We start from the raw sequence: 23,172 nt of genomic DNA on the forward strand, positions 1-23,172 counted from the left end.
GCTCTGGACAAAAGTAAATTATAAAATTACTTTCATAAACTCAGAACTTATAAACTTTAAAAAAAAATAACTTTTTGTGTGTGGGTAAAGAAAATTGGGAAAAGCCAATAAAAATGTGACTCATTCTCATGTTTATATTATATCTAAAAGTAATCACAATTTGAAATGGGTGAGGTGACATCATTGCCAAGAAAAGTGGTTTTACACAACTTGGCTAAATCATGTATACTTGAGAGTCACACATAAGAGCAAAGTATTTTGATTTTTTTTTTATCAGCTAATCTGAACCTGTGAGTTGTGTGGCTACTATCCTCCAGTGGGAGGTAGAAGTGAGTGCCAGTCAGTACATCCCACGCTCTGCTGAGAAAAGTGTTCCCTGCATAGCCCAGGCTGGCCTTGAACTCATAGAGATCTGTGGGCGTCTGCCTCCCAAGTGCTGGGGTTAGTGTCTCAGCCAAAGCATTTTAAATTATCTTGACTGTCAACACACACACACACACACACACACACACACACACACACACACACACACTCACATGCCAACCTGGCTGTAATGATAATATCCTAAATTCTTACTAAAGACTAGAAATTGTGCTGAATTTTAGTGATACAGAGGAAATTGGGGACCCCTTTAGAGTGTCTCATTAATAAAATAATTGACTCAAATGGAAGCACAAGAACCATTTTATTAGTTTAAAAGAAAAATGTCCAAGCAGGCGAACAGTAGAACCTGAGCTGATGCCCAAAGGGGGAGGAAGGAGAGAAAAGGGAAAGCCAAGTCATGCCAGGTAAGCTGGTTTGCTTCCCAGAACCCACATGGTAGCTCATAGCCATCTGGAATGCCAGGTCCTGGAAATCCAGTGCCTCTTCTGATCTCTATGGGTACCTGTAGGCGAGCACTCATACAGTTTAAAAAAAAAACTTAACCCTCCGCCCCCCCCCCTCAAAAAAAAGTGAGGAATGCATCCCAGAGAAAGTGGTATTTAAGTTAGATCTCAGGGCATCTTACTCAGGAATAAATGAGAAAGATCTGTGCGGTAGACATACATGTCCAGAAGCAGAAATAAACGTGGAGGCAAGGATGATTGTTTGTACCTGTATTAGCATTCAGGCAGCTGAAACTCTGTGAGTTCAAGACCAGCCTGGACTAGAGAAGGAGATGCTGTTGCAGACAGGCCACCACCAGTAACCAGAAGTATCACTGGAAAATTAGGGTAATATGGTCATGCAAGCTAGAGAGGAGACTGTGGTTAAGTGGTGTGCTCTTTCTGCTAGATGGAGGAGACCAGTGTGTATTTATTGCCTCTTTATTTTGCAAATATGCTTTCTTATGTTTGTTGATTTTTAAAATAATAAACCAAGCACAAATTCTTGGAGTAAGCCCCAGTTGGTTATAGTATGTTGTATCTTATATATTGCAAGAATGAAAGCACTATTAAGAAGAGTTAACTATATGAAACTGGAAGTATCTAGGATGACCAGATTAGGAGAGAAAGAATACAAAACACTTAAAAGGTGGACCAGGGGCCAGGGTCCTCAGGAAGTGATTGTCAGCACTTTTGACTTAGAAAGAGGAAATGAAAGAGTTCAATGTGGTATAGTCACATGACCTAGGCTTAAACTGAGATCATAGGTTTAGAAATAGGAAACAAGTAATAGACCATTTTTCTTTCTTTTCTCTTTTTTCAGGTCTTCATTGAGGCTGTATGTATCTTCTTTACAAATTCTTAAAACATGTAGAGACGTATATGATAGAAAATAACAGTTTTGGGTTGGGAATGTAGCTAAGTTGATAGTTCTCATGAAACCTTGGATTCGATCCAAAACACAGAAAAACATTTAGTGGGGTGCCACACGCCTGTAATTCTAGCACTCTGGCGACAGGTTGATTAGAAGTTCAGTTATTCTTTAGTATATAATGAGATGAGGGCCAACCTGGACTATATTGAAACTCTGTCTCCAAATAAACAAACATCAACAAACAACTAGTAGTGCAATTATTAACTAAAGGGTACATATACTTAATATTTGGACTAGTCCTGCTAGATGTCCCTTCAAAGCAGCGTTGTATCAATTTCTATTCCTTGCAACAATGTTTGAGAGTAGCCAGTCTCTACATCCTTACCAGTTGTATCTAATTCTTGATTTTTCAGATGTGACTTTCCTAGGGAAAGACAAATGAGAAGTGTAAGTCAACCAGTCAATATAATGCACTGATGGAGACTGCTATGGTATTTCCTGCAACAAAACAAGATCAGACTTGGTTTTGCCACTTGCAGTCTGTGCCAGCTGAAACATTTCTAAGTTAGTGTTGTAAGCTTACACTTGGGACGTACAAAGAACGTATTTGGCGATAGAACTGCTTAGTACTCATCATGATGTGTGGCACATCGGTCTTCTTATGCTGAGAAATGCTAGATAGCATTTAGCACTGTAATTGGGGTCATTCTAATATGCAGAAGTCACCAACAAAACCTAAAAAATTCCAAAAAAGAATGGTGGCACATAATAGACTATGCATGAGACACTTGCTGATAGTATTTATGCGAACAGAATGAGAAAGCAGAGATTCATTTTGTTCAACCTCTGTTTTTCTGTATGTTCAGTGGCTCTTTTTTTTTCCCCCCTACCATCTGAAGGTAAAAGATAATTGAATTTTTTATTTTTACTTTTTCGCTAGGGAAAGAGCCTAAGGCCTTGGCAGGCAAGTGCTCTACCACTGAGCCGGCCTTTGCCGTTACTCAAGATGGCGAGCCAAGCGCATCCGTGTTTCCAGGTTTTAGCAGGACTTGGTTATCTTGCGCCTCCCAGAGGTTAAGCTCATAGCCGTACCCTAGCGGAAGTGACGTAGAGGAAGCTGTCGGGCATCTCAGCCCGCCTCCGCCCGTGCCCCGCCCCCGCGGCGCTAGCCGAGCCAAGATGGCGACCGAGCTGGAATACGAATCTGTGCTGTGTGTGAAGCCCGACGTCAGCGTCTACCGGATTCCGCCGCGGGCCTCCAACCGCGGCTACAGGTACAGAGCGGGATCTGCGGGCCGCGCCCACCGGGGTAACGGGTGTGCCCTTGGGCAGCATTCTGTGGCCCGCGCCGTTGCTTCCGAGCAGTTCCCTGGTTAGCCTACCACCCAGGCTGCCAGCATCTCCCTTTTGACTTTTCTGTTTTGCTGCAATTCCTATTTTGCTTTATTTCTCTTACTGCCTTTATGATCTTTCCACTTATCTTCCCCACCCCCACTTGGGACATCATCTGCTCCTCGTCATCCGCATTCATTCATGCCTGCTTCCATCTGTTACTCTTCCGGCGACCTTTGGCTTGTAATCCTCCACGCGCGCACTTACGCACACAGCACGCTCTCCCCACCGCCCCCCTTTCTCACACACGCTCGTCTGATACCCCTATGACATTTGTGCGTCATCAGCTCTGCGGTCCAGTGTTTGGATGATCTAATTTAATTCACACTGTTGTCATTCTCGCCAAGTGTCATCATCATCCACCGTTTGGGTTTTCCTTTAGGTTTTTTGTTTTGTTTTGGTGCCAGTGGGCAAACGTTAAGATCCTGTTTTCCAGTGATTAGCTATTGCGTTTCTTTTTAGCGTGTGTGTGTGTGTGTGTGTGTGTGTGTGTGTGTGTGTGTGTGTGTGTGTGTGAGATTTCTGCCTTCCTGCAAACCTGGTCACCTCTCCTGTAGCTTTTCCACAGTGAGTGCAGCATTTTTGCTCTTGAAGGCCTGAGAACCTTGTAATCCAGTGACTGACGGCTTGAGGATGCTGTCGGATGTATGGAGTTCAAAGAGAATTCACTGGGATTTGTGTTGAGAAATATTGAGTATGAGCCCTGGACACTAAATAGCTGTGTATAATTTATGACCCAGTCTCTTCTTCTTCAAGCCTTAATTCTCTCATTTGTAAAATAGGAGGAAAAGCATTGTAAGTACTGTGCACTTCTTATGTGCCTCAGGGTTAAAAATTTGTTTTATATTATATGCATGAGGGTTTTGGCTGTGTGTATGAATGTGTATGCCTTGTGTTCAGAGAGGTCAAAAGATAACATCAGATCTCCAGGAACTGGAGTCAGTGAAGTTGGTGAACCATCATATGCATAGGTGCTCGGAACTGAACCCTGGTCCCCTTCTTTTTTTTTTTTTTTTTCTCCAGACATGGTTTCTCTGTGTATCCCTGGTTGTCCTGCACTCTCTTTGTAGACCAGGCTGGCCTTGAACTCACAGCGATCCGCCTGCCTCTGCCTCCTGAGTGTTGGGATTACCAGCATGCTTTCTAGTGGTTGTCACAGGTACCGTATTATGATTTACCTTACACATGGCTCCAGCAGACCCATTTTGGTTTAGGCAGCTCTGTGTGGACTTACACAGCACTGTGTGTTCATCTCTAGCTCTGTCTCTTAATGGGTTGTTTAGTCTCTGTTGTTAAACTTTGTATCTGTAGGGACTAGCAGGACAGAGTAGCGTCTGATACATAGTAGGCCCTCCCTCAAATGCTCACTGAAAGGAGAAATTGGGGGCCCCCTAAGGTGAAAAACACTGTGCCATCTGGAAGGCCTCAGTTTGATCCCCCAAACCCATGTGAAGGGAGGAGAGAGGCACCGTTACAGATTATCTTCTGACTGCCACCTCTGTGTTGTGGCGTGCCTGTGCCCACACACACACACCATACACACATGGATAATACATTAAAAAAGAAGAAATTGGATCATTAACCAACTCAGTCTCATAAGCTGACAATGGCTGAACTGCTAAGTATCTTATGACCTTCTTTAGGGGTTAAGTCTTATTTTCCTTTTATTCCAAGCCTTTTTATACTCCCTGCCTCCATCTCTTTTACTTCCTAGTTTATTCACAGCCTTTATCTTCTTACCAGGCCACCGTAGTGTCCCATCAATTTTTTTTTTTGTTTCTCGAGATAGGGTTTCTCTGTGTAGCCTTGGCTGTCCTGGTCTCCCTTTGTAGACCAGGCTGGCCTTGAACTCACAGCGATCCACCTGCCTCTTCTCGTGAGTGCTGGTGTGCACCACTGTGTTCAGAACCAAAGCAATTGAAAATTTTTTCTTTTTTTCTCTTTATCTTCCTGTTTCCTATACTTATTTTGACATTTATTATCCAAGGGGCATTCTGTCATTATTCACTCTGACTGTATAGTGACTGAAAAGACAAAAATGAAATTTGAAGCTGGGGATGGTGGCACACACCTATAAATAATCTCAGCAGGGGTCAGGAGTTTAAGGCCATCCTTGGCTACAGAGGCTGTCTTAAAATGTTCAACAAAAACAGGGCTGGAGAGACGGCTCAGAGGTCAAGTGTGCTTGCTGCCCTTTGCATAGGGCAAAGTTCAGTTCCCAGCACAGTAGTAGCTCAGAACTGCTTGTGACTCCAGTTCAGGGGATCCAGTACTATGTGGCCTTCACAGTCGCCTGTATACATCACATGCATATAGAAAAAGAAAACCTTTACCTCCTTTAGCCACTTCCTCCTATGTGCAACAGGTAAGTTTAACTTATTTTTCAGGAAAGTCACTTCCTGACCTTTAATCTTCTCGTCTTTGAAAATGACCATATTAACACTTAGCATGCATACACTCACCTGGTTGCCATAAGAATGCGTGTGACTCCTGGCGTGCAGTAGGTGCTTGATGAATGTTACCTTTTCTCTCTCCTTCCTTTGTAAATAAATTTTTATTGCTTAAGTAAATGAGAAAGTGTGAGATTAGTTTTATACAGGGTCTCACAGTGTAGCCCTGTGGCTCCAACTCCCAGAGATTCCACCTGCCTCTGCTTCCCACCTGCTGGGACTAAGGCTTTCATCACCACACCTGGCCAGTGAGCTTGGTTTATAGCACTGTTAGGAGACCAAAGAAACCAAGAATTCTTTAGGTTTGGTTTTGGAGAGGGAGAGGAATTAGGATTAAGGATGAAGGAAATTGCTGGCATGTATCCATTTATTTATTGGAAATTTGTTAATTATTTAACGGCACTAGTTTCACAAGATAAAAATGACAAGAGACCTGGTCCCAAGATACATCTAATAGGCTTGTTCCTAATATTTCCCATGTATACTTAATGTCTGTTGGTGATATGACTGCAATAAATAATGATTTATTGAAAAAATTAGTAGGGACATGCAAAATGGCTCAGCAAGATAGTGGGTAAAAGTGTTTGCTGCCACGCCTGAATTTTGAGGAGTCTGTTTGAGGGAACATACTCCTGAAAGTTGTCTGACTTCCACATGTTTATCATGGCATACATGTCCCCACCCTCAAATAAATAAATGAACAGTCAAGCACATGTTTTTAAAAGGTTAATTCATGAGGACTTGTAGAATGTTCTCATCTGCATCAGATTTGGATACTTAAGAGTCTTTGAGGGGCTGGAGAGATGGCTTAGAGGTTAAGAGCATTGGTTGCTCTTCCATAGGTCCTGAGTTCAATTCCAGAAACCACATGGTGGCTGACAACCATCTATGATGTGACCTGATGCCCTTTTCTGTCATGCAGGCAGAGCACTGTATACATAATAAATAAATCTTTAAAAAAAAAAAAAAAAGAGTCTTTGAACATAGAACATCAAGAGGGAAGGGGATGAGAGCATTGTTGTACAGCCCTGGGTGAGAGCTCCAAGGGGGGAGCTGGGGGAGGTAGTGGTGGGGTGTTTGCCTAACACACTCAGGGTCTTGGGTTTGATCCCAAACACTGCAAAGACAAAAACTCCCCCCCCTTAATTTTAACTCTTTTTCTTTTAACTTACTGTCTTGTTAAACTTTCTCTTTTTACTTTTCTTGTCTTTAAGTATTGCTGTCTTTTGTTTGTGAGACAGAGCCTTAACTTTGTAGCTCAGGCAGGCCTCACACTCCCGCTATTTCTGCTTTTGACTCCTAAAGGATTTTAGGCATGCAGACTGCATTTTAAAGTCCTCAGATCTTAAGAGGTAAATTATTAACATATTTCCCCTTCTCTACATCCTTAAAAAATATATCTAAATTCAGTGCTTTGTAGTCTTGGCCGATCATAATACCTTAGATGTTCTTATAAACACAGATAGTAAATGTTTGGGTTTTCAGATGGTTTGTAAGCAGTGGTGTTTACATTTCAGATGTCTTTCCTGATCTGCTCTCATAAACTCACCTGTCTGCTCCTCATTTTTCCTTGAAAACATATTGGACACCCCAAATTCAGCATATTCAAAACTCAATCCCTATCTTCCTGGATAGGGAAGTAAGCCTTCCTTACTGTAGATATTGGCACCTCGTTTGCACAGGCCAGACAGTTTGGAGTTCTCCTTGACATCTCTTTCTCCTGGCCCCACACAAATATGTCAGAAAATCCTGCTGCCTTTATTTTTTTTTTTAATTTTAATTTTAAATTAAGAAAAAAAGATTTATTTATTATCTATACACTGTTCTGCCTGCCAGAAGAGGGCACCTGATCTCATTATAGATGGTTGTGAGCCACCATGTGGTTCCTGGGAATTGAACTCAGGACCTCTGGAAGAGCAACCAGTGCTCTTAACCTCTGAGCCATCTCTCCAGCCCTTGTTTTTGTTTTTCTGAGACAGGATTTCTCTCTGTAGCCCTGGCTGTCCTGCCCTGGCTGTCCTGGACTCGCTCTGTAGACCATGTTGGCCTGGAACTCACAGCGATTCACCTGCCTCTGCCTCCCAACTGCTGGGACTACAGGCTTGCTGCTCCATAGCTGGCTGTGGCCTTTACTTTAAATGCATCTAGAGTCTAGCAAGTTTCTTCCTAGCCCCTCTCATGACTCATCATCACACCTCTACATCTCTTCCACACAGCAGACAAAGCAATCACTGAGGAAATCAAGGAGGACTGGGCCATACAGCTGTCCTTGCTAACTTTTCATATCATAGCTGTAAAACCTGCACAGCTAACTTGTCATAAGAGCTACCATGCTTTGGACGGCCTGCAGGGGCCTGCATGGCTGCCTTTCTTTTTCTTCTCCCAGTTGGCTCTTCCAAGAACAGCTACCTTTTCCTCAGACATGCCAAGCAAGCATGCTTTACTTCAGCACCTTTGCACTTGCTTCAAGTATTTTCCCTCAGGTACCAAAAGGAATCTTCCACCTACTCTACACCCCCCCACCCCAGTGTCCTCCTGACCTGGAGGCTTTTCACGGGTTTTACAGTTTCAAGGCTTGAATTCCTTCCTATGGAGCAGGCCTCAGATTCAATCTAAAAGCAAGTGCTTAGCTCCACAACCTTTGCTCTGCATTTTTGCCTAACTGCATTCTTGGTGAAGCCTACCCTGACTCCCCCTCCTCCCGCCTTTTTGGTGGTGGTGTGGGGATGGAATCCAGGGCTCGGTGCATACCAAGCAAGCCTTGACCACTGGGCTTCCTGGTCACATTTGTCTGTTTCTCATTTCCTCCTCACCTTAACAATAACCTAAGATACCGATGTTGTTAGGAATTATGTTTTCTCCATTGTTTGTCTTCCTTTGGAACGTAAGCTTTTTGAGGGGAAGAATGTTTTGCTTGCTGGTATGCCCCAAGCATCTAGAATAGTGCCTGCACGTCCTCAGTGCCCTGTAAATCCTGACTGAGGTCAGTGAATGATAATATGCGGTTAGTGATTTCTGCAGCAGCGGATGCTCGGCTGGGCCCTATGTAATGAAGCTCCACAGGGAAAACCGTCGGGAAGTAGGAGTTGTTTGTGTGCATGATGGGTGTACTGTATAGAATAGGGTGGCTCTGGAGCGCAGAGGTCTGCCTGCCTCTGCCTCCTGTGTGTTGAGATTACAGGCGTGTGCCACCATGCCTGACTTCTGCCTCTGCTTCTTGAGTGCTGGGATTGTAGGCATGCTCCATGAAACCCAGCTTAATTAATTAATTTTTTTCTCTGTTGTTGGGATTGCATGCTAGGCAAGTCTGTACCACAGAGCTACATCTTTTTCTTTTTCTTTTTGGAACAGGGTTTCTCTGTGTAGCTTTGGCTGTCCTGGACTCCCTTTGTAGACCAGGCTGGCTTCGAACTAAAGAGATTTGTCTGTCTCTGCCTCCCCAAGGGCTGGGATTAAAGGAGTGCTCCACCATGCTGGGCACTCTTAAATTCTCAAGAAATTTAGTTTTTTTTTGTTGTTGTTGTTTTTGTTTTGTTTTGTTTTGTTTTGTTTTATTTTGAGGCTCTTTCTGGCTGTCCTGGTACTTGCGCTATAGACCAGGCTGGCCTTGAACTCACACAGACCTGCCTGCTTCTGCCTTCCAAGTACTGGGGCTAAAGGCGCACATATCGGCTGGTAGTTTTTATTTGTACACATTTTGCATATCTTTATTGGTACTTACTAGGTTCTAAACTGGTTCAGTGGAAACATTGCTTTTTATCTGCATTAGACAGTATGGAGCACAAGAACATGAGGCTTCAGTTTAAGGAGAGCTTGAGTTATTTCTCATGATTATTTTTAAAAAAGATTTATTTATTATGTATACAGTATTCTGCTTGAATGTATGCCTACACGCCAAAAGAAGGTACCAGATCTCATAGATGGTTGTGAGCTATCATGTGGTTGCTGGGAATTGAACTCAGGACCTTTGGAAGAGCAGTGGTGCTCTTAACCTCTGAGTCATCTTTCAGCCCCCTCATGATTATTTGATAGGCAGATATAATAGGCCTTCTAGTACAGGGAAACAAATATGACCAGTGAAATCCGAGCATTGGGACACAGAGGCAGGTAGATCTCTTGAGTTCGAGTCTAGCTTGGTCTACAGAGTGAGTTCCAGGACAGGCAGGGCTTCACAGAGAAACCATGTCTTGAAAAAACAAAATAAAATAAAAATGTTCAAGAATGTCCTTAAGGCCTCAGGGTTGCTGTTTTCCTGTTATAGGGCCTCTGACTGGAAGTTAGATCAACCTGATTGGACTGGTCGCCTCCGAATCACTTCAAAAGGGAAGATTGCCTACATAAAATTGGAGGACAAAGTTTCAGGTAAGTGCAGAGATCATCTCAAACATGGCGGGGCTGGCTTGGTGTGCTTTGTAAGTCCCCTCAGATCGGGCACTGGCAGGGAGAAACACCTGTAACTGAGTGAGCTTTGTTGCTGCTGCTCCACGACATCTTTCTTTCTTTACTGTAGGGGAGCTCTTTGCTCAGGCACCGGTAGAGCAGTACCCTGGCATCGCTGTGGAGACAGTAACAGATTCCAGCCGCTACTTTGTGATCAGGATCCAGGATGGTACCGGTAAGGGATCTGGGGTTTTCAGTGGTAGGAAAATAGTGACTGTAGTCTAATGAAATTGTGTCCTCATTACCTTTCTCTTCCTTTTGATGACTTCTTCTGCCCTCTCGTTCCACGTTACTCTGATGTAATTGAAAGGAAAGGGTTAATGGTTTACAGATATGAGCATAAGTTCACTGACGTTTGTTAAGTTGATCAAAATGCATGTTGAGATTCCTGTGGTGGTTTTTATGGGGTTGTCTTGATCAGCATGTCTAGGGCAGCAGTTCTCTGCCATTTCTTCAAGATGTTTTGTTTTGTTTTGCTTTGCTTTGTTTTGACAGTCTTAGTATGTAGTCCTGGCTGCTTGCAATATATCCAGGCTGGCCTTGAGCTCAGAGATGGGCCTGCCTCTGCTGGGCTTAAAGATGTGCACCACCACTTCCGACCTCTTTGTAGTTTTTAATAGGTTGGTTGTAGTTTTAATAAATATTTTTGGCATTGTAGGTCAAGTTGTAACTGCAGCTCTCAGTTTGCTGGCTGCAGGGGGAGGTAGCCACAGACACTATCACGGCAGGGTGGCTGGATTCCAGTGGGACTTCATTTTCAGACTCTTTCAGCTGCATGTTCTCTGCTGACTGCTGCTCTGTGAGAAGATACTAAGCAGATCTTACGCAGTTTGTGTGACGCATAACTCTGATAGGCAGAGGTTATCCTAGGAACACGTTTTCTGAGATCCCTCCATCTCACAGGGCGCAGCGCGTTCATTGGCATTGGCTTCACAGATCGGGGAGATGCCTTCGACTTTAACGTTTCCCTGCAAGATCACTTCAAGTGAGTGACGCTTGTCCTTGGTAAATAACTACAGGGGTGCTGCCTGAGCGGGTGTTTGTCTTGACACATGGTTTATTTAGTAGTTTGTTCTGTATTTCCTATCTTTGTACCTGCCCTCATTTTCCCGTATACCCTGTGATACAGCTTAGATCCTTGTGCATTGCTTTGCTCCTGTCCACACCGTGGGGAAGTCGCCCTTGCTTTTAAGAAGGTGGTGGAGGGTGGCACATAGCAGCAGCCGTGGGCCACGTCTGTCACGTGTGCAGCTGATGTGCCCTGCGCCTGCATTTCTCCAGCCCAGCGGAGTTTGGCACAGCTGTAGTGAGCAGTGCCTAGCGTCGCGTCACTTCCTGTCTCTAGGACACTGTAGCTCTTCTGTTGCTTCAGGACTCTGAAGTCTAAAGCCCAGATGGAACCTGCGAGAACATAGTAACTAACACATCTCCTTTGGGTACCACTCAGCCACTGGGCTGAGGACTGGGGAGGGATGTGCCTGCCACGCACTCTGTCCTGCTCCTCGGTAGGAACCTAGTTGGCCTCTCTTGGATATTTTCTCTCGCACATCTTAAGGGTCCCCACTCTGCTTTCTGGAATTGCAGTTCATCTGAGTGAGGGCTTTCCAGATTTGGGTCAGAGTCTGCTTCAGGTAATTCCAGACTGAGATATTCTTATTTCTCCAAAGATGGGTAAAACAGGAAACTGAGATTTCTAAAGAATCACAGGAAATGGATAATCGTCCCAAGTTGGATTTAGGCTTCAAGGAAGGACAGACCATCAAATTGAGTATTGGGGTAAGTATCATTTCTTTATGTGTATGGGTGTTTTGCCTGCATATGTTTTTGTGTATCATAGGCATGCAGTGTCTGTGGAGGCCACAAGAAGGTGGTAATTATCTGGGTTGGAGTTACAGATGGCTGTTAGCCACTGCGGGGACTGCTGGGATTCAAACTGTGACCTCTGGGATAGTAGCCAGTCCAGTCCCTATTTTCTTTTTTGTGACAAGGTATCACTATACAGCCCTGGCTGGCCTGGAACTTGCTATGTAGACCAGGCTAGCCTTGAATTCACATATCTGTGTGCCTCTTTCTCTGGAGTACTGGGATTAAGGTTTTTTATATTGTTTTTTTTTTTTTTTGTTTTTTGTGATATTTTTCTGTTATTCTTTGGTCTGTGACATCCTCCCTTTTCTTACTTTCTCTCTCTCTATTATAGAACATTACAACCAAGAAAGGAGGTGCCCCTAAGCCCCGGGCCACAGGGGCTGGAGGCCTGAGCTTACTCCCACCTCCACCTGGAGGCAAAGTCACTGTTCCCCCACCATCCTCAGTTGCTATCAGCAATCACGTCACCCCACCACCTATTCCAAAATCTAACCATGGAGGTAATGACGCAGGTAAATCTCATCCTTAATTTTGAGACTAACCTTAAATTATGTTTTCAACTGATAATAGCCATTTACCAAGGAGTTTTTGCTGGGAAGTTGCTTTTGGTGCTAACAAGGTGATTTTGGCAAAGCCATTAGCGGTTTCTTGGTGAAGTGCATCTACTAGGTGCTCTGATAGAAGCCACATGGTTATTTAAAAGACTGATTCTGGGCCAGAGGGATGGCTGAAGTGTAAGTGCTGCTCCTGAGGAGGACCTGAGTGTGGCTTCCAGCACCCGCGTGCGTCAGGCAGCTCACAGGGCATCTGAGGCCTCCAACCTCCAAGGGCACAGGCATTCGTGTGCACGTACCCACACACAGACACGCATGTACACATAATTAAAGATAATAAAAGAAGCCAGGTGGTGGTGGTGCACGCCTTTAATCCCATTACTCCAGAGGCATAAACAGGGGGATCTCTTGAGTTTGAGGCCAGCCTGCTCTACAGAGCGAGTTCCAGGACAACCAGGGCTACACAGAGTAACCCTGTCTCTAAAAACCAAAAATAAAATAAGTAAATAAATAGATGAATTAATTAATGAACAAAGGACTTCTAATCGTTGAGTAGATTCTAGAAGGTTTGTGAGAGATAAAATGGGTTTGGCTGGTTTTATTGTTCATGTCTGAATGCATTTGGTAAACATTACTTAAGTTTTTTCAAGAAAGCTATTTATTTACTTTTCATTAATTACGTTTATTTTTTGAGACAGGGTGTTCTGTAGCTCAGGCTGGCCTTGATTGTGCTATGTAGCTGAAGAGGACCTTGAATCCCCGATCCAGATCACCTGCCTCTGTTTCCCAAGTGCTGAGATTACGTGTGCCATCACATGGCTTGCTTATGGTCTTTAAGTCTCAGTGTGCTTGCATGCAAAGTGGAGGTGAAAACCCACCGCAGGTCAGTAAGGTTAATTAATGCTGTATAGCGCCTAGCACAGTTCCTGGAACAGAGCCATTCTGTAAAGAGATGCCCTCAGGGTCTGTGCACCTACTTGTAAAAAAAAGAAAAAAGAAAAGAAAAGAAAAGTCAGGTGGTAGCCCGCACAGGCACTGCAGCACTTGGGAGGCTAAAGCTGGAGGCTCCTGAGTTTGAGGTGTGCATGGCTACACAGTGAGCAGTCCATGCTAGCTGGAGCTGTGTAGCGCCACTCAAACAAAAAGTGACCAAATAACACCTGTGTCTTTGCTTACTGGCTAGAGGAAGAACTGCAGATGGAGTTACGTTTTCCCAATTGAGAAACAAGACCATTAGGACTCAAAGGGATTTCTTCCCTTTTTCTTTTTTGAGGGGATATTATACTATGTAAGCAGGCTGGACTAGAGAACTCATTAAGAAATGGAAACTGGGGCTGGAGAGATGGCTCAACGTGCTCTTCCAGAGGTCCTGAGTTCAATTCCCAGCAACTACATGGTGGCTCACAACCATTTATACTGGGGTCTGATGCTCTCCTCTGGTGTGCAGATGTACATGGAGATAGAGCAATCATATATATAAAATAAACATCACTAAATAAAATATTTATAAAAAAAAGACATGGAAACTGTGTGTGTGTGTGTGTGTGTGTGTGTGTGTGTGTGTGTTTGTATGTATTTATATATACATACATACACTTAATATTAGAAAACCAGGTATTAGAATTTGGTAGGTTTTGAATTTTTATTTATTTTTTAAGAGTATGGAACACTTCACAAATTCATGTGCCACCCCGTGCAGGGCCATCCTAATTGTCTCCATATTGTTGCTGCTGAAGTGAATGCTTGTTGCTTTTCCGAGATAGGGTCTTACTATGGAGCTCTGACTGCCCTGGGATTCACTATGTAGACCAGGCTGGCCTTGGACTTGCAGCAGTCTGCCTTCCTCTGCCTCTGACAGCTGGAATTAGAAGTGTATCAGTGCTTGTAACTTGAAGCGAACACTTTAAAATTTTTTCTTTAATGTAGGAGTTCTCTGCCTGCATGTACCCCTGCAGGCCAGAAGAGGGCATCAGATCCCTTGAATTGAGCTCAGGACCTCTGGAAGTGCACTCAATGTTCTTAACTGCTGACTCATCTCACCAGCCTTAAATTTTTCTTAAAAGATTTATTTTATGTGTATGGGTGTTTTGCCTGAATATATGTCTGTGCTCCATGTGTGTGCAGTGCCTGTGGAGTCGGAAAGGGGCATGAGACTGGTGTGAATCCCTAGAGATACATCCAAGTTGTCCTTTATGTCAAGTTTTCTCCTTTTTATTGCTGGGTGTATGTAATTACTGCAGTGCTTTTAACCATCACCTAAGAGCATCTGAACTGTTCCCATTTTCAGTGATGATGACTGAAGCTGCTGTGACCTTTGGGTGTGTGTTTCTGTGAACATCTGACTAACCCCGCCCCACCCCGTTTAGATGTCCTTTTAGATTTGGATTCTCCTGCTCCTGTCACGACCTCAGCACCAGCTCCAGTTTCTACAAGCAATGACTTGTGGGGAGACTTCAGCACTGCATCCAGGTAATGGGCACAATGCACCCAGCAGCCTCTCCCTTAGCGTGTGTAGCAGCGGTTTGCAACCTTCCTAATGCTGCTGCCCTTTACTACAGTTCCACATGTTGTGGTGACCCCCAACCATAAAATTATTTTCTTTGCTACTTCATAATGTAATGTTGGTACTACTATGGATTGTAATGTAAATATCTGATGTGCAGGCTATCTGGTGTATGGCCCCTGTGAAAAGGTGGCCCCCAGGTTGGAACTGCTGGTGTAGAGCATGTGTGTAGTCAGGGAGGCAGCTGCCCTCCTGTGCGTTTCAGAAGGAGTTCTAGGGGAGCAATGAAGGGGTGCTGGGACTAGGGGGAGAAGGCTGCAGGGAGAAGCTGACGAGCATTTCAGGCCTTGGGAAGTGGAGCTTGTGTGAAGGGTTGTTTTAGAAATTCTGCTCAGCACTTCCTTAGGCTTGGAAATGGAGACTGGACTCTCCCACTAACTGATGCTCTGACTTCCGTCTCTTCCCTTGTCTTGCAGCTCTGTTCCAAACCAGGCACCTCAGCCATCCAACTGGGTCCAGTTTTGAATAGCGTTGGCAGGAAGCTAAGGACACTTGAAGAATAAAAGTAACCTCAAGGGCACCGTTCTGTGAGGGCGCTGAGGGACCGCCTCATTTCCCAGAACCAAATCAGTGGACAATCCTTTCCATAGCTTCTCTGTCCCATCCAGGCTGGACTTTTTTTTGTTACCTCTGTGTTACTTGCTGTACAGCCAGGAGACAATCTGCTGTTTCCTGCTCATGACCAAGGCAGGAGAGTGGTGGGGACAGTCGCACTGGCTGACGTACAGAGCTCAGAAGGCCAGCTTTGTGAGCGGGAGTGACCTAACATCTGTAAAGTCTTGACCTTATTTCAGAGTCATCTCACAATTCCTGTGTGTCTCTTGTGATGCTCTAGTTAGCAATTTCAGGAGAGACAAATGCCTTGAAATGCCTCCTCCAACCTAAGATAAAAACGAACAGGCTGGCCAGTACTTACAAAGTCAGGGTTTTTGTCGGGGTAGGTTTGGAGAAAGCTGTGTCCTGAATCTATTCTGTAAGCCTCCTCCAAGGCTTACTGCATTCAGTGAGCATCCAGTGCTGGGTACAGCTCCTTCACCTTCTTGTGTGTTTACACGTCTTTTCCTTTGATGAGCGGGTTGTGGTGGGAGCACCTCACACTGCTTTCTTCTTGTTGAATAGTGCAGCGTCTTTGACCATGGAATATTTCTGAGATGAAGGAAGGTCAAGGGGCTGTGCTTTGCAAGTCGTAGTCCACTGAAGTGTTTACTTTCTTGCATCTCCATGCAATTGCATTGAAGCATAGCATTAATTTATACTCACCCTGTGTTTGACCTAGAGATATGAAGAGTTTTAACTTGATGTGTAGAGCAGAGACATGGAGACACTTAGCTCTCATCAGTACCCACATGCCTTGCTGCCTGGTTTTGACTCCTTTTCATAAACATTTCTTAGTCCATCTAGCTCTTCCACAGAAAGCTGCTGCTGTATAATTGTCAGTGTGAAGGAGGCTAAGTCACAGCTTTACCTGTGATGGGCTTTATGTCAGGCTGTACACCGAGGTAGGAAATCTTAAAGCAAGTTACTGGCCCATCACTTTGCTGTCCCTCTGCCCACCATTCCGTTTACAGTGCTGTGAAAGAGAGTCCCGTCGGTCAGTGGGTGGTGTCCACTCGAGGGTGGACTGGGAAGGGTTTGCAGTCTTCTGTGAGCACCTGTTTGGAGATGTATGTTCTGGCTGAAGAGAGTCCTCATATTTAATTTTAAATACATTGTTTTTCCTCATATTCTTCCTAGCTTTTCTAATTTCGGGTCCATTTTCCACATTGCTTCCCCTCTCCAGGCAGCTCCCTTCTTGCAGAGCCATGGCAGGACATTTAAGGTTCCAGTAAAAACACTAAGAGGAAAGTGTAGGATCACTAGTGACTAACTATTGGGAAACCTATTTTCTCAGTCTTTCTCAACTTGTGTTCTTTGTATTCTTAAGATGATAATATATTATGTATTTGAAGTGCTGAAAATTAAAGACGGAGCTGAAGACATATGCATATAAAGCATATGCTGTGTTGGTGCAATAATGGTGATTAAAGATATGAAAAAAGGTGGGGTTTCTTCATCTTTTAATTATGTCTTATCTCCCCCTACCAGTGGTAGGAACTAATCCCAGGGCTTTGTGCATGCTAGGCAAGGGCTTTCTTGCTTAGATACATTCCTAGCCCTGTTTGTCCTTTTAGTTTAAATGGTCCAGGACAAAAGGGCGAGCAAGTCATAAAAGGGCACATGTACTTGTTGCTCTTTTGAGAAATGAGACTACGGCAGAAATTTATCATTCAAACTTCTGCCATACTTGATATCCAGGACCACTAGGCTAGAGCAGTACAGACACGGACCGTGATGGTCATTCCGGAAGTGATTCTTTGGATTTGGCATCAAAAGCACAGACATAAGTAGCTCAGTCAATAGGTGCTTCCTTGTATGTGCAGAGCCTGGTTCAGTCCCCAGCACCACATCACCCTGGGCATGGTACGACATGCCTGTGATCCCACCACTTGAGGTGGAGGCAGGAGGATCGGGAGTTCAGCATCTCTTGGCACATAGAGAATCCTAGGCCATCCCTGTCAGAGAACTTGCCTAATCCTGACTCCAACCCCAAACCAACCAACCAACTCACCAACTAACCAACCAGCCAACCAAAACAGAAGCAAGTAGTGGACAGTTTGTGCATAGTGTTAGAAACACTCAACATAATGGAAAAAGTGCAAATTACTAATAAGGGGATAACATCAAAAAAAGTATAAAGAATTCTTACTACTCAAGCAAAAAATAAATCTAACTCAAAAATGGTCCAAGGACCTGTGGTATGTGGTCTTGAAATGATTCCAAATGCCTACTTGTACCCAAGTGACGTCATGGAAAGTGAGCCCCTCAGGAGAATGGCACACCATGGCCCATCAGACCACACACGAGTCACTCGCCTTAGCTACTGAATTTCAAAGCCACAGTTTTCCCAGCGACTGGGAACTTAGTCTGGCAGTGAAGTCTTCTCAAGGCTGATGGTGTCACACGTTTGTGCTATGTTGGGTCTCCTCTGTGTTGGTTAGCGTGCCCTCCTGACAGCCTCCCTTAGAAAGCTGTTCCTCAGACTTCAACCCGACTACATACAGAGCCCTGCCTCCAGTCTAGTAGAGCAGCTTAAACTTTAAAGAATTGGAATATAAACATTGGAGTTGTCCCACTTAGCCTCTGCCTTTTATATGCCTCCTCTGTCAAGTGTCTTCCACCCTTAAGGCATTGTGAAAAGGAGAAAAATATTTTTATTGTATGGGAATAAAATGATTAGTATCAAAAAGTCAAAAAGAAGGCCAGTGAGATGGTAGCAGGTAAGTGCTTGCTGTCAAGCCTGATAAACTGAGTTCATTCTTCAGAACCAGCAGTGTAGGAGAGGATTAACTCCTGTTAAGTTGTCTTCTGGCCATAGGCATGCCAAAAACACACACACACACACACACACACACACACACACACACAAGAAAAAAAAATCAAATTAGAACTGTTGGCCTGGCAGGATGGCTCAGTGGATAAAGGTGCTTGCCACCAAACCTGACTACTTGAGTTCAGTCCCTGAAACCCACGTGACAGAAGTAGAGAACCTAGTCCTTCAGATTGTTCTCCGAGTGCCACACTTGTGCTGTGGCATGCACACATGCACACACCTATACACACACACACACACACAGTAAATACAACAAACATTAGTGAACAGTGCAGAGCATTTGCTGCCCTCACAGAGTCCCAGCTCCCATGTCAGGCGGCTCACAGCCGTCTGTAACTCCAGCTCTGGGGGATCTGTTGTCCTTTTCTGACCTCTGCAGGCACCTGTACACGTGGTGCACATACATACACATACACATAAAATTAAATAAATCATAAAAAAATAAATAAGTGTTACACAATTTGTATAGGTAAAAGGCAGACAGATTTCCAATCTGTCTTCTGGGCAAATATCTCAGAGATTACTTACTTGAAATTCAGGTACTATATATTCTTTATAACTTTATTTAAAAATATTATTTGTGTGTGTGTGTGTGTGTGTGTGTGTGTATGTCTGTCTGTCTTGTGGAGGCCAGAAGAAAGCATCAGGTCTCTTGGAGTTGCAGTTACAGACGCCCGTGAACTGCCTGATGTGGGTGTTAAGAACCAATCTCAAGTCCTCTGAGCACACAGCTGCTGAGCCATCTCTCTAGCCCTTTTGAAATGTAACTAAATATTCTTTTTGTTTTGTGATGTATGCCTCTGTGTTTTGTAGTGGGGTATCCCTTAAAGAAGACTACTCACTCAGACATTGGTTTAAGGCAATAGAACACCTTCATTAGCCTCAGGCTACTAAACTGGTGTTTGGGATAAAATCACATCCTGGGTTAACATACTTCACTTAACAAGAAAGGTTAGCTAGAAGCAGCACTACGGAGGGCAAAGCAAGGTTAGGAATTTAGAGACTGCCAGGACTATGGCCTTTGGTGGATTAGGCCTTTGTTTTTATTTTAGCAGCTGGTGCTGCCTGTGTGTTGGGTTCTAAGGCCTGAATGGTACTTCCATCATGGCGTCACTTGTGCTAAGGTCTGGGGGGAAGGACTGTTACATGAATGTGTGCATGTGGATGAGAGCATAGAGGCCAGAGGAAGATTTGGGGTGCCCTGCTCTACCACACTTAGGGTGAACATGGAGCTTGCTGTTTTTCAGCGAGACTGATGGGTGACAGTCCCAGCCGTGCTTCTCTCTCCTCTTCTCCTCCGTGCTGGCTTGCAGGTGAGTGCGTGGCTTTTCTCTGTGCATGCTGGTGATCCAAACGCAGAGGTTCATGTGGCACAGCTAGTGCTCTTGCCCACCGAGCCGTGTCCCCAGCCCTGAGCTCAATAGATTGGAGAAAAAGAGGGTGAAGTGTTTTTTACTTTGTTGTTTTTGTTTGTTTGGTTTGAGACAGAGTGCCTCTAAATAGCCCTGACTGTCCCGGAACTCACAGTGTAGACCACACTGACCTCAAATGCGGAGTTTGAGGATTAGAGCCTGGAATTAAAGGCTTGTGCACCATGCCCTGCTACTTGTTGGTTCTTTAAACCTGGGGTGTGTGTGTGTATGTATGTATATATCTTCTTTCTCTCCTTCCTAGTTTCTTTTTGAAAGATACAAAATAAGGACAAGAAATGTCTCGTGTCCCTGCTTGCATTGTTTTGCAATTGAGCCCGAAGTAAAGGGATTGTCCATTGCGACCTCCCGCTTTGCCTCATTAATAACAACGTCATTTACTTAGAAGTGGTGTTAAAAAGACCCTACTACTGATGTTTTTTTTGTTTGCTTTTCAGTTTTTTATTTTTTAAAAATTCTTGTATGTTCTGATGCTACGCCATGGCAGGAAAGAAATGTCATGGCAACACTTCATATGGATGTTACGTCTGGCTGTGTCACTGCGGGACCACTAGAGGGCGTACTTACCCCAGCAACTGGGACAGTTGTAGGACACGTTTCTCAGCCTTGCTGAAGAGGACTCTAGAATGAGAGACGCATGGGAGAATAGCAAAATAAAAGGATACAGATGGTCCTAGAAATCTACAAGTAGAACAATATGAAAGGCAGATTTGGGCCCAGGGGTCCCGCTCAAACTAAGGCACCAGCCAAGGACAATACAGGAGGTAAACTTTAAACCCCTTCCCAGATCTAGCCAATGGTCAGAATATTCTCCACAGTTGAGTGGAGAGTGTGATATGACTTTCTCACGTACTCTGGTGCCTCACATTTGACCATGTCCCCTGGAGGGGGAGACCTGGTGGCACTCAGAGGAAGGACAGCAAGTAGCCAAGAAGAGACTTGATACCCTATGAGAATATACAGGGGGACGTAATCCCCCCCAGGAACAGTCATAGGGGAGGGGAATAATGGGAAAATGGGGGGGGGGGGAGGAATGGGAGGATACAAGGGATGGGATAAACATTGAGATGTAACAAGAATAAATTAATAAAAATAAATAAATAAATAAATAAATAAATAAAAGAAAGGAAGATCATCTGAGGTCTTTTTTTGTTTATTAGTTCGTGTGTGTGTGTATGTGTGTGTGTGTGTGTGTGTGTGTGTGTGTGTGTGTGTTTATGACAGAATCTCTCTACAGAGCCCTGACTATGCTGGAATTCACTATGTAAACTAGGCTGGCCTTGAACTCACTGAGATTTGCCTGCTTCTGCTCCTGAGTGATGGGCTGATTTTCGTTTTTTTTTTTGTGATAGGATCTCATGCAGCGTATGAGAAACTTGAACTAAATGTACAGGCAAAGCCAACTTCTTCCTTTTCTTTTTCCTCCCTGAGACAGGGTTTCTTTGTGTAGCTTTGGCTGTCCTGGAACTTGCTCTATAGATCAAGCTGGCCTTGAACTCAAGAGATCTACGGGCCTCTGCCTCCTGAGTGCTGGGGTTACAGGTGTGCGCCGCCACACTTAGCTGCCTGGTGCTGTTGTATGTAAAGATTCTGCTGAGACTGTAGAAGTAACAGATGCTTTAGTCAGGCTGAAAGTAAGGGTCAGACGATAGTTTTCAGACATTATTCCTTAAGTAAACATTTGAGGGGGGGCTATACTTTTCAATGACCTTTTCTGCCACAGTTCATATATAACGGATGATTAGGTTTATAATTTAGTTGCAAAGTCGATTGATAACAACAATGAAGAATGTATTCTTTATATCTTTAAAATTTTTTGTTAATGTATGCTAATTAATGCTATAATGGGTGTCATTATGATGTCTCCATACATGTGCATAATGTATTTTGATCATATGCTCTTCCCTCTGTTACCTTGTTTTGTCACTCTCCAACCTCTGCTGAACCCCTTCTATTTGCGCGTCTTTATCTTCTAATGACTCGGTGAGTTTCCTTACGGACTCTCATGGGATCGTGGGTGAGGGCTTGTCTATAGAGCATGGGCATCTTCTTAGTGGCTACCTCGCTGAAGAATATGTCCCTCTTTCTCCCACTAACCATTAGCTACATATAAACCCTCAGGGATGGGGCGCCTCAGGACTCTCTCTCCAGTCCACGTCTATAGGCCCAGTCTTCCTCAGGTGATCCCAGTTGCTCTGAGTTCCCTGCCCCTCCGTTCCTCTGGCTGTTATATTCTTTATCTCCCCCTTTCGTGAGGTGTTGCCCGAATCTTGGAGGGGGTGATATGATATGGCTGAACACTCAGCACCACCGTTCTCAGAAGTGAATCTTTGCAGTCACTGCTGACATTAGGTCATTACAGGTCTATTTAAAATGTACACCTGATCTTGATTTTTCTTTGGTAAATGATGTCTATTGAGAAACTCATCCATTTCTTCTAGCTTTTCCAATTTTGTGGAGTGCAGATTTTTAAAAGTATAACCTAATGATTCTTTGGATTTCCTCAGTGTCTGTTGTTATGTTCTCCTCCTTTTCATTTGATTTCGTTAATTTGGATATTCTGTCTCTATCTTTTAGTTAGTTTGGCTAAGGGTTTGCCTATCTTGTTGATTTTTCTAAAAACAAAACAAAACAAAAAACCAAACCCAACTCTTTGTTTCACTGACTTTTGGTGTTGTTCTCTGTTTCTAATTAATTGATTTCAGCCCTCACTTTGATTATTTCCTGCTGTGTACGCCTCTTGATTACGCTTGCTTGTTTTTGCTCTAGAGCTTTCAGGTGCCATCAAGTTCCTATTGTGAGGCCTCTTCAATCTCTTTATGTAGGCTCTTCGTGTTATTAACTTTCCCCTCAGCACTGCTTTCATTGTGTCTCATAAGTCTGGTTATGGTTGTGCCTTCATTTGCATTAATTCTAGGAAGTTTTTAATTTCATTCTGTATTTCTGCCTTGTCCCAGTATAGAGTTGTTCAGTTTCCATGAGTTTGTAGGCTTTCTGTTGTTTCTGTTGTTGAAAACCAGCTTTAATCTGTGGAGGTCTGATAGGATGCAGGGGGTTATTGCCATTTTCTTGTATCTGTTGAGACTTGCTTTGAGATCTAGTGTTTGGTCAGTTTTGGAGAAAGTTCTGTGAGGTGCTGAGAAAAAGGTGTATTCTTTTCCATTTGGGTGAAATGTTCTGTAGCTATCGGTTATGGCCATTTGGCTCACGATGTCTGCTGGCTGCAGTATTTCTGTTTAGTTTTTGTCTGGGTGAGCCATCTGTTGGTGAGAACGGGCTATTGCAGTCTCCCGCTATCAATGTATGA

General features: G+C 44.0%; 1 protein-coding gene across 1 annotated transcript; it reads left to right on the forward strand.

Moving 5' to 3' along the window:
* Positions 1–2,863: 2,863 nt before the first annotated feature.
* Positions 2,864–16,050, forward strand: Necap1 (NECAP endocytosis associated 1). The gene is made up of 8 exons (XM_051155306.1): positions 2,864–3,014; positions 9,844–9,944; positions 10,093–10,197; positions 10,926–11,007; positions 11,690–11,798; positions 12,220–12,400; positions 14,809–14,911; positions 15,422–16,050. Exons 1-8 carry the CDS (start codon positions 2,920–2,922, stop codon positions 15,468–15,470), a joined length of 825 nt encoding a protein of 274 aa, XP_051011263.1. The 5' UTR covers positions 2,864–2,919; the 3' UTR covers positions 15,471–16,050.
* Positions 16,051–23,172: the final 7,122 nt, after the last annotated feature.

The sequence above is a fragment of the Acomys russatus genome, chromosome 13, assembly GCF_903995435.1.
Source record: "Acomys russatus chromosome 13, mAcoRus1.1, whole genome shotgun sequence".
Classification (NCBI taxonomy): Eukaryota; Metazoa; Chordata; class Mammalia; order Rodentia; family Muridae; genus Acomys; species Acomys russatus.